The sequence below is a fragment of the Aulostomus chinensis genome, chromosome 20 (assembly GCF_037954235.1).
Source record: "Aulostomus chinensis isolate RoL2024-O1b breed Wild chromosome 20, RoL_Achi_v1.0, whole genome shotgun sequence".
NCBI lineage: Eukaryota > Metazoa > Chordata > Actinopteri > Syngnathiformes > Aulostomidae > Aulostomus > Aulostomus chinensis.
Window position 1 is genome coordinate 14,584,486 of NC_141339.1, and position 15,516 is coordinate 14,600,001.

General features: G+C 43.8%; 1 protein-coding gene across 3 annotated transcripts in view; it reads left to right on the forward strand.

The window, feature by feature from the left end:
* The first annotated feature begins 3,994 nt into the window (after positions 1–3,994).
* The window catches only part of stxbp5a (syntaxin binding protein 5a (tomosyn)), a 101,913-nt gene continuing 90,391 nt past the window's right edge, over positions 3,995–15,516 (forward strand). For all 3 annotated transcript variants that reach the window (XM_086189337.1, XM_086189336.1, XM_086189338.1), the window contains exons 1-2: positions 3,995–4,401; positions 6,430–6,527. In XM_086189337.1, coding sequence (XP_086045463.1) covers positions 4,264–4,401; positions 6,430–6,527 — 236 coding nt within the window. In that variant the 5' untranslated portion in view covers positions 3,995–4,263. The remainder of the gene's footprint in view (positions 4,402–6,429; positions 6,528–15,516) is intronic.

Below are 15,516 nucleotides of genomic sequence, written 5' to 3' on the forward strand. Positions count from 1 at the left end.
TGCAGCCTCTGCAGAGAGCCTTATCAAAGAGTACAAACACAGCAGTCAGACTCTAACCACAACACACACACATACTCACAATACAACTAGATGAATGGCCTGGCCGCGACACAATGGTGCTAAATTAAATCACTGATGTCAGATTCGCCAAAAGCCGTCTCCTCCCACATCACTCACTCGCACACATGCAAGGATGGACTAATAAGGACCTCTTTGTTTGCCTGTGTAATGTATTATAGAACAAGGCCATATCAGGAAGGCTTGAGGATGCGAAGGCTCCGTTTCAGTTCATCATGCAAATCAGTGTTGCAACAATTGATTTCTAGACACCCTGAATTATTAATTAGCAGAGTTTTATTCAACAGGCGTCTTTGCCTGATTCATCCATCACATCTGAACACCCCCCCCCTTTTTTTTTTTCTTTTTCCTTTAAACTTTCCCCGGTTGAGAACAGGAGTTTGGCATCAGGTGTTATTAACAAGAATGCAAACATAGCTATTACTTCCGCCGCTGCGCTCCTGTCCCCACTGCTGGCGGGCACCGGCTGAAGATGAGTGTGTTAGCAAACAGCCCAAACAGGTGGTAACGTCAGTGTCACTCAAGCATGAGCAGCAGCCTCAGCTGAGCTTGTCCAGGCTTTTACTTCCACCTGTGACCTTACAAACAAACACACACACACACACACACACACAGCTGTACCGAGGCGCCTCTCACTCCAGCTCTCCAGCGTAAGCAGGGATGAAGATGATTGTGCTGCAGCTGCTCCTGGTAGATTTCTGTCTTTACAGGAATATTAATTATGGCAATGATGAGAAATATGTTCAAATCAGCTTTTATGGGATATCAGCTTTGCTTTTAGAAGTCACGGCTTTTGCTTTGAATGCTTTTAGCTTGTCGATGTTATTATACTGTTTTTTTGTGACTTTACTCTCTGTGCACTGTATGATTGTTTTCCTACTGCCATCTTACCATTTATAGAGAAACAACAGTTAAGTATAAGGAAACATCTGGAAGAAACTGTATCCGATTGTATCATCATTATTAAATTGATTCACTTACATTTGAGTGCTATTTTCAGCTGTTCCCATAATAACAAAGAACTATTCACATGTGCTGTCTTACCTACACGCGACATGAACTATGTGAACTGCTGCTTATTTCTCTGCACTTGTTCATCCACTTCACTGACTGCGTCTTGTATCAGGTGTCATCATTTTCCTGTTTGCGTCGTAGTTTATACTTAATTGTGGTGTCTTTAGCAGGGCAAGTTAAGTTCCCTCCTTTCAGACAGTAAATATTTGAGCTTTGGCAAACGAAATCCGCTTGCGGCAGCGGGATGAGGCGAGGCGACCTGGCAAAACACAAGCGTCCGATTCGCTGACTCCTCCCCCAGCTGCAGTCACACGCTCACAGGTGTAAACAATGACATTCACGACGGCTCCGTTCCGTGAAGCCGTGTCAGAGAGTAAGCAGGCCCAATGACAGAGCCCTGGGTCTGACTCACCTAAACTGAATGCAGCCATCGTTAATATGATTAATTCCAACTGTGCTTCTCCAGCTCTGGAAAGTCAAACGTCTGCTGTGAGACCACTCATACACTGAGTTTTAAAGTCACCCGAACACATCGCTGCTATAATTAAATGGCTGTCTTGATGGGAACAGTTTTAATCAGAAGTAAACTGCGTAATTGCCATCGTGACCTTTCCGATGACTGACATTAGTGAAGTCAAGCCAGTTAGGAAGTCACTTTTATTTCTTATCACCCAAAATGACAAATCCTGACGGTGCTGCCTTGAGGTGCTCTTCTACGGCTCTGAAGACATCTTCTGTCCTCAGACTCAATTTGGATACAATCAAGAGTCATAACAATACCAAAAGGACAATATTAGGTCGACCATTAGCACAGATGAAATTGACAGACACCTGAAATGAGTCAGCAAGAACCCGTGAGAGAGAAGACAACAACTGGAACAGGTATCTGTCCGGCCGTCAACTTTCCCACGCGACCCGAACGCAACGCAACTGGAAGAGCAACCTTATTTCTTCTTCCTGCATCCATTTGGTCAACGTTCACAACGAATAGCAAACCTGAATATTGGATTTGAAATAAAGACGTGATGGTTGTCGATGTTATGACCTTGTTTGAGGACTGTCTTTTAGTCGTTTAAAACAATTAAGGTCAGTACGAACATGTAAGGTCACCTAGTTGGCCGACACCGACCTTCTCTACAACTAACCCTCCTCACTGGCTCAACACATTCAAGTATTATACCTGCACACCGCGGCGGAGGGGTCTGCATCTTAAGAGGGGGAGTATAAATAACAGGTGAACTGTGGGACTCCACCATAAGCAGGAAACAGCCTTCAGCAGATATTGACTGATGCAATGCTTACTCAGCTGTCAGCTTATTGCATGTGTCATTTTATGTGTCAATACAGATCATCCCTTAACAGTGACGGCACATCAGCAATGAGCCTGGCGCTCCTTCTAAAAAATGAGCACATACGCGTCATTGTCAAAGCAGTTTCTGGGAAAAGTCTCTTTTATTTCAAAGCTATAGTGCAGGTGCATATTTTGATATGAATCAATGTCACATTCAAAGCTTCAAATGACTCCGAAAACAGTTCTGAAGCTCATTGCTTCCAGGTAAGTATCGCTCACGTAGCTTGTGCTATACCCGTCCCTGGGAGGAAGCGGAAGCTACTGCCTGTTAGCCCTCCACTAACTTGAATATGGAAAAACAATGTTATCGTGTGGCTCTTATGGATTTGCCAAGTGTTCCTAAATCAAATTGATTTCATTGCTGACAGTGAATTATATCTCTGAGTGGCAGCTGTGTGACGCTCAACACAACATATCTGCTGTTTTGACAGCTAAAACGCTAACAGTGAAGCAGGCCTCAACCTGGACGACGACTCCTGGTTAGCCGGCTCGAATTTTGATAAGTAAATTTTATCATGTGGCTCTCACAGACATGAACATCATGGAACAAATTAATTAAATTTCAGTATTGTACCAAGTCATGATAGGGGGCAGTGCAGTGCCGAATACAATTTATCCATATTTTAACAGCCAAAAACAGGAGCAGAGGCGTAGGCCACCGTTTCCGGTTAGCCCTCTGCTAACCTGAATAGGGATAAGTCATTGATCAGTGTGGCTTTTACAGGGTTCCTGAATGTTATTGATTCAAATTCTAATAATGAATTTAATCACCTAGCGGGTGTTGTGTGATTCTTACCACCATTAAACAGCAAGGTAGGCCAAGATGGTAGCATTTAGCATATTTAAGTTAGCTCACTGCTAACTTAAATGTGGCGAAGCAATCTACACATTTTTATTTACTCTCATTCTTATAACATTTCAAATTTGATCAGATCAAATATATCAAACTGCAACAGTTTGCATGGGATGGTACGATGCTCAGAAGGATTCACCAAACGCTTTAGCCGCTGAGTCATGATGGATTAGCATGAAAATGTCTTAAATCTGTTTTTACTCCACAGAACTTGAATTTTCCTCCTAAAATGTAGCACATATATTAAGTCTGGCTTCTTCTATTCTACATTTTTTTTAGTGTTCTGTCTACTCTGGTTTAGCATGGTCTTTAGCATGGGTGCACACACACATGCACAAAAAGGCGGGAGGATTGAGTGGTTATTTTACTCTTTCATCGACAACGCCGCAACATCCCGAGCATCACCAGGTGCAGTGGAGCAAAACTGTATGTGCGTGTGTGCGAGTGTGTAAAGAGAGAGGGAGGGGCGTTGTCGCTGGGGGCAAGTGAAAGGAGGAGAGAGAGAGAGAGAGAGAGAGAGTAGGCAAGGTGGCGGGATGTGTGCTGGAGTCTCTTCACCGTCAGACATGCGCAAGAGCAGCAGCACCACCACCGCTGCTGCGCTGCGTTTCCGCCTTGTCTGAGCGGCTCACAGTCGAGAAGGGAGGGAGGGAGGGAGGTGAGGGGGGAGGGGGGGAGTAACCGAGAGGAGGGGAACGGAGCCACGGAGACGCAGTGGGGGCACAGCAAACGAGGAGTCCGAGCGAGATACACCGACGCGCCACACGTCTCGTCCACACGCCAAAGAAGCGACCCTGTGCGATGCGCTCCAGAGCCTCCCGGCGTGGACACTGCGCTAAAAAACCAAGCAGTAAAATGTGAGATTTACAGAAGGAATTAGTAGAAAGCGCGTGTGTGTGAGAGAGAAAGTGGCTACCCCCCTCTGTCTTTTGCGGGCGATCTCAGTTGTGTGCTCTGCAGTCTGAAAATGAAGAAGTTCAACATCAGGAAGGTGCTGGACGGTTTAAAAGAGGTGTCCTCCTCCACCCCGTCTGTCCAAGTGGGGCCACAGGAGAACCATCTGATCCAGGAGACCCTCCAGTCCGAGCATTTCCAGCTCTGCAAGGTGGGCGAGACTGATCTTTTTATGTATAATATCTTTTATTATTATTTAAAAATCTTTTTTTTTACACGCTACACTCATATTCCTATTTCCACTGCGCTTATCCCATCTCAGGACGCAGCAAAGTGAGCTCACCACTACACATCAATTGATGGGCAATGCCTTTTTTAAAAAAAAAAAAAATACAAATAATATTTTTTACTCTCTTCCTCCAAACTGTAATGAGCACCTGCTGGGGGGAAGGAAGCTTTATTTATTTGTCTCAACCTCATTTAGAAGGATCATGGCAGAAAGGTTCCTCTGGTGCTCTCAGGACCATCTAAGTTCCCCTGATATGAATCCAGGCTCTGTCGTAGATGCATCGATGCCAGGATGATATAGAAGGCATCAGCCTCCGTGCGTATGTGGCATGAACTGTCATAACGAGGGGTTGGGCCAAACTCATCCTCTCTTGCATAATCAGCTTGGTTTGGATTAGTGAAACGGTGCTTTCTGCTTGATGTTTATGTGTGTGTCAGTGTGTGTTATTCCCCTTTGCATTGTCTTTTCTTTGCAGCGTCTTTCTCCCTCCCTCTCTTCCTCTCTCTCTCGCTCTCTCGCTCTCTCCCCCTCTCACACGTACACACACACACACTTTACCTCCAGATCATTGATCCGTTGGGCCCTGATGGCGCCTGAATTGAGTGGAAAGGGGGGGTGGCTGTTTGAAGGAAGGTTTGCCCCTTTAATCTATGTATCGGCCACCACAACAGATAGGGTTAATAATCCGCTCATGCAATTTACATGCACCTCATCTTGACCCTCAGGATTTCCTCAAGTGGGCTCCTAATGCAGACACCGTGAACATATAGATCCCTGCCATTTATTGAATCTGCAAGCTTCTTATGAGTGTGTGTGTGTGTGTGTGTGTGTGTGTGTGTGTGTGTGTGTGTGTGGATTTGGTGATTTTTGAGCATCTCGCTGATGTAAGAGGGTCAAGGAAATACAGCGATACGTCACGCTTGGGCCAGCTGAAGCATAACCGGGGGCCCTCAGAGTTCCTCCACCACAGACAGACCAAACTCCAAATGTTTCAGATATTTTTTTCCCTCTATACTCCCACCACTCGCATTGTACCCTTTCTGCCCTTTTGCCACCTTAAAGACTAATATTCTACTTTAGGGGGAATCAGGAGTAAATACAGAGCTGTTCTTGTCTTTTACAACCATTTATTTTTCATACAGCCACCCCATAATGAGCTGGTTCTTCTCTGGCTCACTCTACAACCCTCCACTACAAGTTTGGTGAGAATCACTCTTGTAGTTTTTACCTAATCCTGCTGACAGTCCCGAACCCGTCACGTAGCGGTGCGGGGTAAAGTTGCTCTAACTCGGTATTTAGCTTCAATAATCCTGAGAAGCTGTCGGACGGCTGAATGAATTGTGGATATTTTAACGAGTGGAAAGACAACAGCAGTCAGATGTATGGCACGCCTCGCTCCGGGTACCCGCTCTGTTTATGTGGAGGTGACTGGCTCTTGTGTTTCTCGGCGAGGAAGGCAGGTGTCTCTGCTGCACTGAGTGCTTCTTACGTAACACCCTTTAGCCGACTGCCACTGAGCAAACAAACCTAACAGCCCACCACCAGCTGACTGATGCCATAAAGCTGCAGTCACAGGAACCAGTGTGGAAGATCCTCCCACCGCAAGTCACATTAATGTTGTGCTTTCTGTATTTTTATTCCCAGACTTTCAGTGTAATCACGACTTCACGTGGGTGGCATGGAGAGAAGTAAAAACAAGACCAAAAGAAAATAAGGCCGTGATTATATTCCTAAGCCTATCAAGGAGAACAGAGTAGCCATGCAGGATTTATGTTCTCCTGCAAACACAATTCCAGGCTTTATATTTCTGTTTCGTAGCACACCCATCCGTGCCATTTGCTTACCAAAATCAGGTGTGTGACATCATTTGACAAATCAACACCCCCGTGCTGTGATATGCAAATTCAACATCCTCTCTAACGTTTCTCATCCTCTCTGTGTTTCTACCAGACTGTCCGTCATGGCTTCCCGTACCAGCCATCGTCGATGGCTTTTGACCCCGTGCAGAAGATTCTGGCCGTCGGCACCCAGAGTGGAGCTCTGAGATTGTATCCTTTTACCTGAGCTATAGTAGGCTACCATAGCTTGTAGCAGCTCCCTTGGGTCCCTGCATCACTGGGAGGTAACAGCAGGTAAGTGAACAGATGCTGCTGAAGTCTTAAGTAGATTTTCATGGGGTTGGGGGGGGAGGGGGGTGTTGCAAGGTCCCTGTGAGCGCTTTCTTGTAGAATAAGTAGATGAACAGAATTTCACACGATCAAGCTTTATTAGATGCTTAGCAAAGACGGTTGCATCACAAGAAAAGTCCACGATGTTAAAGCACCCACCTGAGTCGAGCCGCAGAACTAAGTTTGCATGGGTTTCCTTGCAGTATGAGGGCATTAAGAGGGACAACAGCTTGCGATGAAACGGCACCGCGGGGAGTCGTATAGCTTCAGAGAACGCCCGCGAGCTCGCCTGTGTCGGGCTGCTTTTACAGGTCCTCCATGTGTTCTCTTGCCTGTCCGACTGCGTTTGCCAGCTCATTAGTGTGATGAAGAGCTGTCCGCTTGGCCGTCCGTCGTACCCACCTGCTGGCAGCTACGGCTGTGTGACTCAGACTGGTTCACCTGCGCTGGAAAGGTGATGATATAAACAACCATTCACAGAGAGGAGGATGAGCATAGAGACACATAAAAAGATGGTCGTGGGTGGTCCAGTACCTTTCTGTCTTTTCTTCAATTCACTGACGGAGATGGAGAATAATTATCCGCCACAGGAACAGGATTTTTTTCATCCAAAGGAGCAGATTCAGTGGAACACGTGGTTTATTAGAGGGCACGGCTTGAAATACTATCTTAGGGTTGATGCAGGTTTGCTAGCTGGAGCTCCAGACCAGGTAAACTCCCACCCTTGAGCGCCCCGCATACCTGCCTCGATGCAGGTTTTTGTTAACCCGTCTACACCTACTGATTTCAAATAGAAAAAAAGTTGCATTTCTGTTTGTTTCTTTTCTCCTGGCGTCTCAACAGCACAATCCTAAAGGAGTAGAAGGCGTTGTCAAAACAGCACTGATCAGCCCTCCTACGGGCTTCTGGAGAATCTTTGATGTAGTAGAGAGCAGCACGGAGGGGAGCGACGCTGTTTCGATGACTGAACAGTGTTGAATCGCAATTGGAACAAAAATGGGCTGCAAATTTTCCTGTCTCACAGGGAAAAAGGCTTCACAAACCCCATTTTTTAACACTTCGGCGCATTCTGACCATCAACTAATTTGTCCTAAGCCCCCACTCCCAACCCCAAAACACTCGCACACCATGGGAACTCATCATTGGCCCCTCCTTGAAACCTTGATTGGGATTCAGTTGTCTCAGTGGTGCGTGTCTGTACGTGGGGACTGAATTTGATCAACCACCCTCCACCTTTTTTAGTTTTTATACCACAGTTTTACGCGAGTGGCAGCGAGAGAAATGAAAACAAGACGGGAAAGAGAAAACGAGACAGAACTGAGGCCACGTCCTGGTGGGACTCCTCTGCAAGACGTGCCGCTTTCGTTGTGCGACGTTGTTGGGATCGCTATTCGGTTCAGTAGATAAAACCAAGGGTCAGGTAACCTTGAACTGCTGTGGTTTAAAAACTGCGCCCAATTGTTGGGAAAAAGGCTGAAAGTGGCTAATATAGTGTTGCTAGTGGAGCCCCCACCACTTGTTGTACATGTACATGTGGGCCTGACTGGAAGGAACAGGCTGCATTTAACTGCTTTCATCCAGACTTCGTGTTTACATCCATACCATAGTCCATTAAAAAACCCATGTTTGCTGCCGGGTGCTGATTAAACCTGTTGTCGCTGCAGACAAAAGCCTGATGTTTGCAGGTTTTTGGGTCAGAGAGAATAAAGGGACCTCAGTTAGAAAAGACTGTAGTTGTGGCAGGAAACCAGCTCATTACCAATCAACTCTGATACCTAAATACATCATTACACCATCATCATCATCATCATCATCGTTGCCATCATCATCGCCACACATCCTGAGTTTGGAACCATCTTTTCAGACGCTTCCTGTTGCGTGAGACTGGTCGCTTTGAAACTGACCAGAGGACTTCGGACCCTTTGTGTTCTTGTCCAAGACAAAAATCTCTCTCTCGGTTTCTGTCTCTGTCTCTGTCTCTGTCTTGGTCTCTCTCTCTCTCTCTCTCTCTCTCTCTCTGCAGTTTGAGCGACGCAGATCTGACCAAGTCTTATCAAAAACAAGGGAGACAGAATAGGGAGTGATTCATCTCTTCTTTGGTACCGTTCTCCTCTCCTGTCATTTGCTGTTTAGTCATTCTTGTCTCCTTATCTGATGGCAGTGATACCAGCTCAGTACAGATGAATAGAGAATAATGGAGATTTAACGATTATGATTTTTTTTTTTTTTTGAAGTTTCTGTGCTGAAGGGTGTGGGGTTTTTTTTCATTCAAGTTTTGGAAACGCACAGGTTGGTTTAGAGGAAAGAAATTCTCCTGCACTGATACTCATCTTTGTCCTGGAGGTGTTTATTTTCACATTTAGTAGACGCTCTCAGTAAATAGACTCTATGCGTGTTTGTTTGCCTGGTTGGACTGCCAGAATATTTGGCTGTACCCTTTTCCTCCTGTAGAGAATTACAGGAAGTGGCAGATCAAGGGCCTCAGCCTGGCAGCATGGCAGAGGACTGAGAATTACAGCAGGGACAGGAGGTGTGTGTGGGGATATGTGGATGTATGTGAGTCAGTGTGTGTAGACGTGTGTGTGTGTGTGTGTGTGTGTGTGTGTGTGTGTGTGTGTGAGAGAGAGAGAAGATGGCTGATCCCCTCAAGCCATAAAGCCCATCACTTCTGTGATTTCCCCCCCCAAAAAAACTGTCTGATGTTTGATGCTTGCTTCTGACTTTGCTTCTGCTTCAACTGTCCAGCTGGGAGGATGACAATGTCCTTTTGGTGCTGTCTGGGGGAGTGAAAGAGGGACTGGAGAGAGAAGTTGGCGGGAGAACCAGCAACAGAGAGGACAGACTGTCGAGTGGAGAAAGGGAAGAGATAGGAAAGAGTGAGAGACAGGCTATCCCCCTGCTTCAGAATCTAATGGCCAAGAATAGAATCCTTATTGATCTGTGTGTGGTAATGCTCTGAGACAGATATGCCCAAGTGGACACACACACACACACACACACACACACACACACACACACACACACTGCTCTCAATTGTTTTCTGCAACATCTCTGTGGGCAACAGCTTTTTCAAAAGAAGTCACAAATATTTAAAGGATTTCACCGTGCTCATTAGGTGTCCACTAGATGAGCTACGTAGTTGAGAAACATAGAAACACCTTATTTTTAAATGCCCAATGAAAAAAGAAAAAAAAAAAAAAGCAGTTTGGTTTGGGGTAATGAGACAAAGTGTTTCTTTTAAAAGCTTTTTTAAGCTCTTAGCTCTGGCTGGACAAGAAAGAACCTTCTTTATGTTTCTTGTCCAGCCAGAGCTAAGAGCTTAAAGCGATACTTCACCCAAAAATTGCACTTTGGCTTTTAATGACTCACTGGTGTCTTCAACTTCCAAATGTCTTTTTTTCCCCCTTTGCATGACTTTGTAATGACTTTAGAAGTCAGAAAATGGCAGCCACATATTTCTCTTAGCTTGAAGCTAATGGAGACCGGGAATAAACAACAGTGAAACTGCTCAAGTCATCTATTTACAAACTGTCAAACCTTGTCCACCAAATGGGGATTGTTTGTTTATAACTCAAATCAAAGTGCGGATTAACAAGTATATGGCTGGATGAAGAAGGCATGAAGTATAGCAGATGATGTATGTTAGAGTTTGTAATCTGAACAGATTAGCCGTTAGTAGCCTCCATTAGCTTCAAGCTCATGATATATGCTGTTTTCTGATTTCTGAAGACACGAGAAGAATAAGAATACTTTATTAATCCCACACTGGGGTTATTTAGGCAGTTTCATCAGCATTTACAAAGGGAAGAAGAAAAGATAATATAAATTAAAAGAAAGAAAAAAATTTATGAAATAAGAAACAAACAAAAACTAAAATGAATAAATATTAACATTTATATTGGTCAATTTACTGAAAAGTATTTATATAGAGTATGAAAACTAGGATACAGATGTTCATGTGGGTGAGAATAATCATCTTGAGTCCATGACACCTAACCTGTTGTCAGTTTCTCATCTCATCAATTGTATAAGTTTAAGGGCTTTTTTTTGGTAGAAATTTGGCAAAAGTCAAAAATGCAATACTAGATAGATATGCATAAAAAAATGGATTGAAACACAAAAAAAAGGCATTTTTTAAGGGAAAAAATCACAAAAATCTTGATTTTTTTTGTCCCCCAGAAGGATAAATTTTCTGTCTTTATTGGACATTCGAATTTCAGAAGTGGGGCTACGACAGGATTTTTAGACATTACAAATGGTAATGAAGTCAATCCTGGTCAAATAAAGCAGAATAATGGGTAAGATGAGGTAGATCTGGTTATGACATCAACGTCATCATCTTCTGTTATTGTGTCATTGATTTATTTGATATCAATAACATTGATAAGCAGTATTTCTGTTTAAATCAGTGCCACAAAGCAGGAAGTGATTAAGATTGAATTGTTTGAAATATCAGGTGAAAGCGACAGTTTGACTTGATTTTTCATAACCAGTATGATTATATGAACTGCTGTGATTTTCAGTACTAAAGCACAGTGACACTACTTTATCACGTGGCAAGTAGAATTAACTTTGTTTTTGAAGTGGGAGCGATCCAGCAGTGAAACTTGTAAAATGAAAAATATTTGCACATTCATTAAATCTGGAGTTTTCTAATGAGAAAGAGGGAGTAGGTGGTTGTTTTAAGGATTTTATTGTTGTAAATTAGCTTTTTTTCCTCTCGACAATTATGCTGTCAGACATATTATAGTTCATTAGTTTTTATAAGCCTTATTACACGCGTGTGAGGGGGAATCTTTAATTTGTTGCGCTGCTGCCTGTCATCAGTTAATATTGCTTATGTAACGCTCTTTGGTTGAATGGTGCTGTTGTTACAGCAGCATCAGGTTGTTGACATTGGTATTCGGAGCAAAACTAAAAATCAAAACACTGTATTGGCTAAACCCTGTGTACCAGCCATGTAATCCAATGATATTCCGAACCGTCGAGTTAAACATGAAGTTAATTTAGTCCCCACATGGAAAGTAACTTTCAGGAGAGGCACTGGTGGAGTCAAGTATTGTGAAATTAAATTTACATGAATATTTTGTCTAAATAACGCCCAAATAGTAAAATTATTCCAAATTCCATCAAGGTAAAACCAGTTAATCTGGTTCATGTCTTTTCTAAATTGTGCTACTTTTTTTTTTTTTCTAAATTTGCTCTGTAAGTTACATGTGGTGTTGAAAACAGCCTCCAATGCTACTGGTTTCAGTTTGTGCCATGAAGGCACGCATCATGTGAGTAGGAATAAAGACGTTTTTCAAAATAACATTCATAACACAGAACTGATGAGTTTCCTACGAGCCACCATCCCAGAGAGGACCTTGTTCTGGTTTGTCCTTTGTTGATTATGGTCATTTAATGCCATCAGACTGAAGCATATGCATATATTTGTGTGTGTGTGCCACGGTGGCGGCTCACCTCTCCGGAGAGACGACTCTTGACTGCTGAAAAGATGGCAGCGCTATAACTCAGAGACTCCCTGTGAGCCAGCAAGATGCAGATCAATAGATCAAATTGACACTCCCATGCTCTGCCAGATTATCTCATCGGCAGGCACAGGACATCATTGGACTCACACATACAAATTGGGGCAGACACACACTGGCGCACAGATTTATTTTTTCAGATGTGACAGAGAAGTGGCAGTGTGCAAACAGGCAGTCACATATAAACACACAAGCTTATAAATGTAGGTGAGTCTCCTGCATGTGTACTGACATCAGGGAAAACAGTTTGTACATACAGGTGGACACAGAGACTGCTTTGAACACACACATTCGCCAACACACACACAAACACACACACACACACACACATCACCGTGACTGGTTTGCAGCTTTGGGTTGTAGCACAGATTGTCTTTGACCTATCTTCATCATTAATCTTCCTTGTGATTCACTCGGTAACTGCACCACCCCTCCAACCTTACTGAGCCAGGACGAGTTCTCCTGAATGGAGCTGAAACAGAAATAGCTCAGCAGTAAAGATGGGCTTTCCTTTTGTTATATCAGGCACAACTTTAGTTCGTGTCTACAAAGGAACACACCAACTTTTTGGAAAATGCGCATATTTGCTATCATCTTGAGAAACAGGCAAGAAGATGGAAACCCCTCTCCTCCGTGTTTGCATTGGAGTCCTGCAGAGACTGTGGGACTTATAGCCAGTTAGCTTAGCGCAATGGATGTTATTCGATGTCGAAGGTTATCATAGCTAGAGTACTGCTACAACTTAACATGGCTGACGTTTTAAAAGAGGATAAGGATGATTACTTCTCCCTGGACCTTATCTAGTTAAAGGCAATTGACGGAGCTGCGTTAAAGCTTCCCTCCCACTCTCACTCATTGCGCTATCTAAGCAGTTAGCCTGTTTTTTGTTTTTATTCCTTATAAAGTTGGCATCATCCTTTCATGTTTGTAGTGGATTCCCGTTTGATCCTAATGTGAGATAGGCTCACAGATTCACGCTAACGCACACTGCCTTTATTTACTTTATGATGATTGTAATTAATTTTGATCGAAGTGGTCATATTTTTCGCCCTGCATGTCCTGAATGTATTTAGGATGTGAAAAAGTGTCAAACCCCCTTTCCAGTTTACAGCCTAAAGTGTGTGAAAGCTTCTTTTTGGGTCACAGATCATTTACTTTGTCATTTTCTCTTCTTTCTTCAGTTCTTTTTGCTCATCTCTCATTAGCGATGCCAGTTGCAAGCTGATTCATCAATATGGCTCCTCATAGTGCAGAGCAGGCCTGAGGTGCTGTCAGTGTTGGTGTGAATGTTCAGTTTTGCTGTGTGTCGAAGCTGCTGCTGTCACGTGCTACATGTCTGAGCCAGAACCACCCCCCATATGACAACAAAACCATAAAATTACAATGGCAATGGATAAAACAATACCAAAAAATGCCAAAGAAATAACTGCAGTACTCAAAGGGCTGCACAGTCATCAATATTCAATAAAAATCACACGAAAATATTGTAAAAAAAAATTTGTATCCCAAATTGTATCACAATGTCAGTTTAAAACAATTTGAGTTAGATAATTATTCTAAATTATGCCACCCTAAATGGCAGTCTGGTCAACAAGTAGCTTTTATACATTTAGCAACACAGTGGTGCAGTGAAAGCATATTGCGTAGTGCTCAAAGTCAGTCTGCTTCTTTTTACGGCGGCACGATGGTGCAGTGGTCAGCGCTGTTGCCTCACAGCAAGAATGTTCCAGGTTCGAGCCCCAGCTAGAGTGCAGGGTCTTTCTGTGTGGAGTCTCCATGTTCTCCCTGTGCCTGTGTGGGTTCTCTCTGGTACTCCAGCTTCCTCCCACAGTCCAAAGACATCAAGAGGGGACGAGGCTGATTGATACTCTAAATTGACCGTAGGTGTGACTGTGAGTGTGAATGGTTGTCTGTCTCTATGTGTTGGTCCTGCGATGCACTGGTGACCTGTCCAGGGTGAATCCTGACTCTCGCCTGAAGGCCACTGGGTTAGGCTCCAGCCCCCCGTGACCCTTAATAGGAGAAGAGATATAGCAAATGGATGGATGGATTTTATGAGATTTGCATCGGCAGTGCTGCTAGTGTGCTGCTAGCTCCCATAATTGGTCAAAATCACAACAGTTTTGTCACACTAAGCCATCATACAATTGTGTAGCCTTTAGCTTAGCTTGTAGCCTCCAGTTCAGCTGTCTCGTCAGTTCCCAGATAATAGAACACAAACAGTAATTAAGAACTTCTCAGGTAACAGCACCCCGCCGTGTCTTTGCTCCACCATGATCTCAGAGTAGAGTAACATTTAAAAGAGTAAAACAATTAACTTGGAAGGTATGTTTCAAAATTGTTTGTGACGCAGCATGTGAGTCCCAGAATTCACAGGAATAATGGTGAGAGACTTTGTGTCACAGTTTTTGGACTCTCCCACCCCTTTAACACAGAAAAGACACCTAGTAGACTATGAGGTAATTTTTGCTGAATTTCAGCAAAACAAACAAACAAAAACGTCTTGGATTAGAATTGCTTAATCCTTCTTTTAATATGCAAACATACATGTCCTCCTTCTCATACAGCTACTGTAGTAATCTTGCCTCCAGGCTCCTGTAGAGATTTCGAGGAAAATTCATTAGTCTCGTTCCTCTGTCAGTGTTCAGTGGGTTAGCTAGCTTGTAGCATATGGGGGGGGGGGGGGGGGGGGATCGGGAAGGGGAAGAGGTATCACACAAAATCAAGAGGGATTAGTATCTCATCCCGGTTGACCTCATTTTACTTTACATACAAGCGGGTTTGGGGAGAAGAAAGAAGACAGACTAGCTTGAAATTAATTCACCCTATTGCATCTGATGAGGGAATTTAATGACGAGTGTGTTTGCCGGATGAGATTTTAAAAATGGTTACAAGTGTGCCGTGAGCGGTCGTCAGAGAACCGCTGAGATGTGGCTTTTCATGTCAGTCCAGTGCACACAAACATTGCACCTCTACTGGAACAAAGAGTGTGTGTGTGCGTGTGTGTGCGCGCGTGTGTCTGTGTGTTTTTTGTGCACTGTACTGAAGTACCCTTAATCAAAGACCCCTTGTGTACGAGGTTTCATCTTTCATGCTCTCCAAAAGCACTCAGTGTCCTCTGTTCCAGCAGCACTGCAACAATGCAGTAGCTGCCTCTCACTCCAGTATCCTGACCAAGAATCCTGCCTAAGTCCTTTAGCCTTGACAAGCACCAAATGGAATCCAGGTTTAGGATGATTAAATTTATGCTGCCGTATTGCTTCTTCTCAATATTTTACTGCACATTTAAGTTCGGCTTTTAAGCCTCATACTCCCTTACCTCTGCTGGACAGGACTGA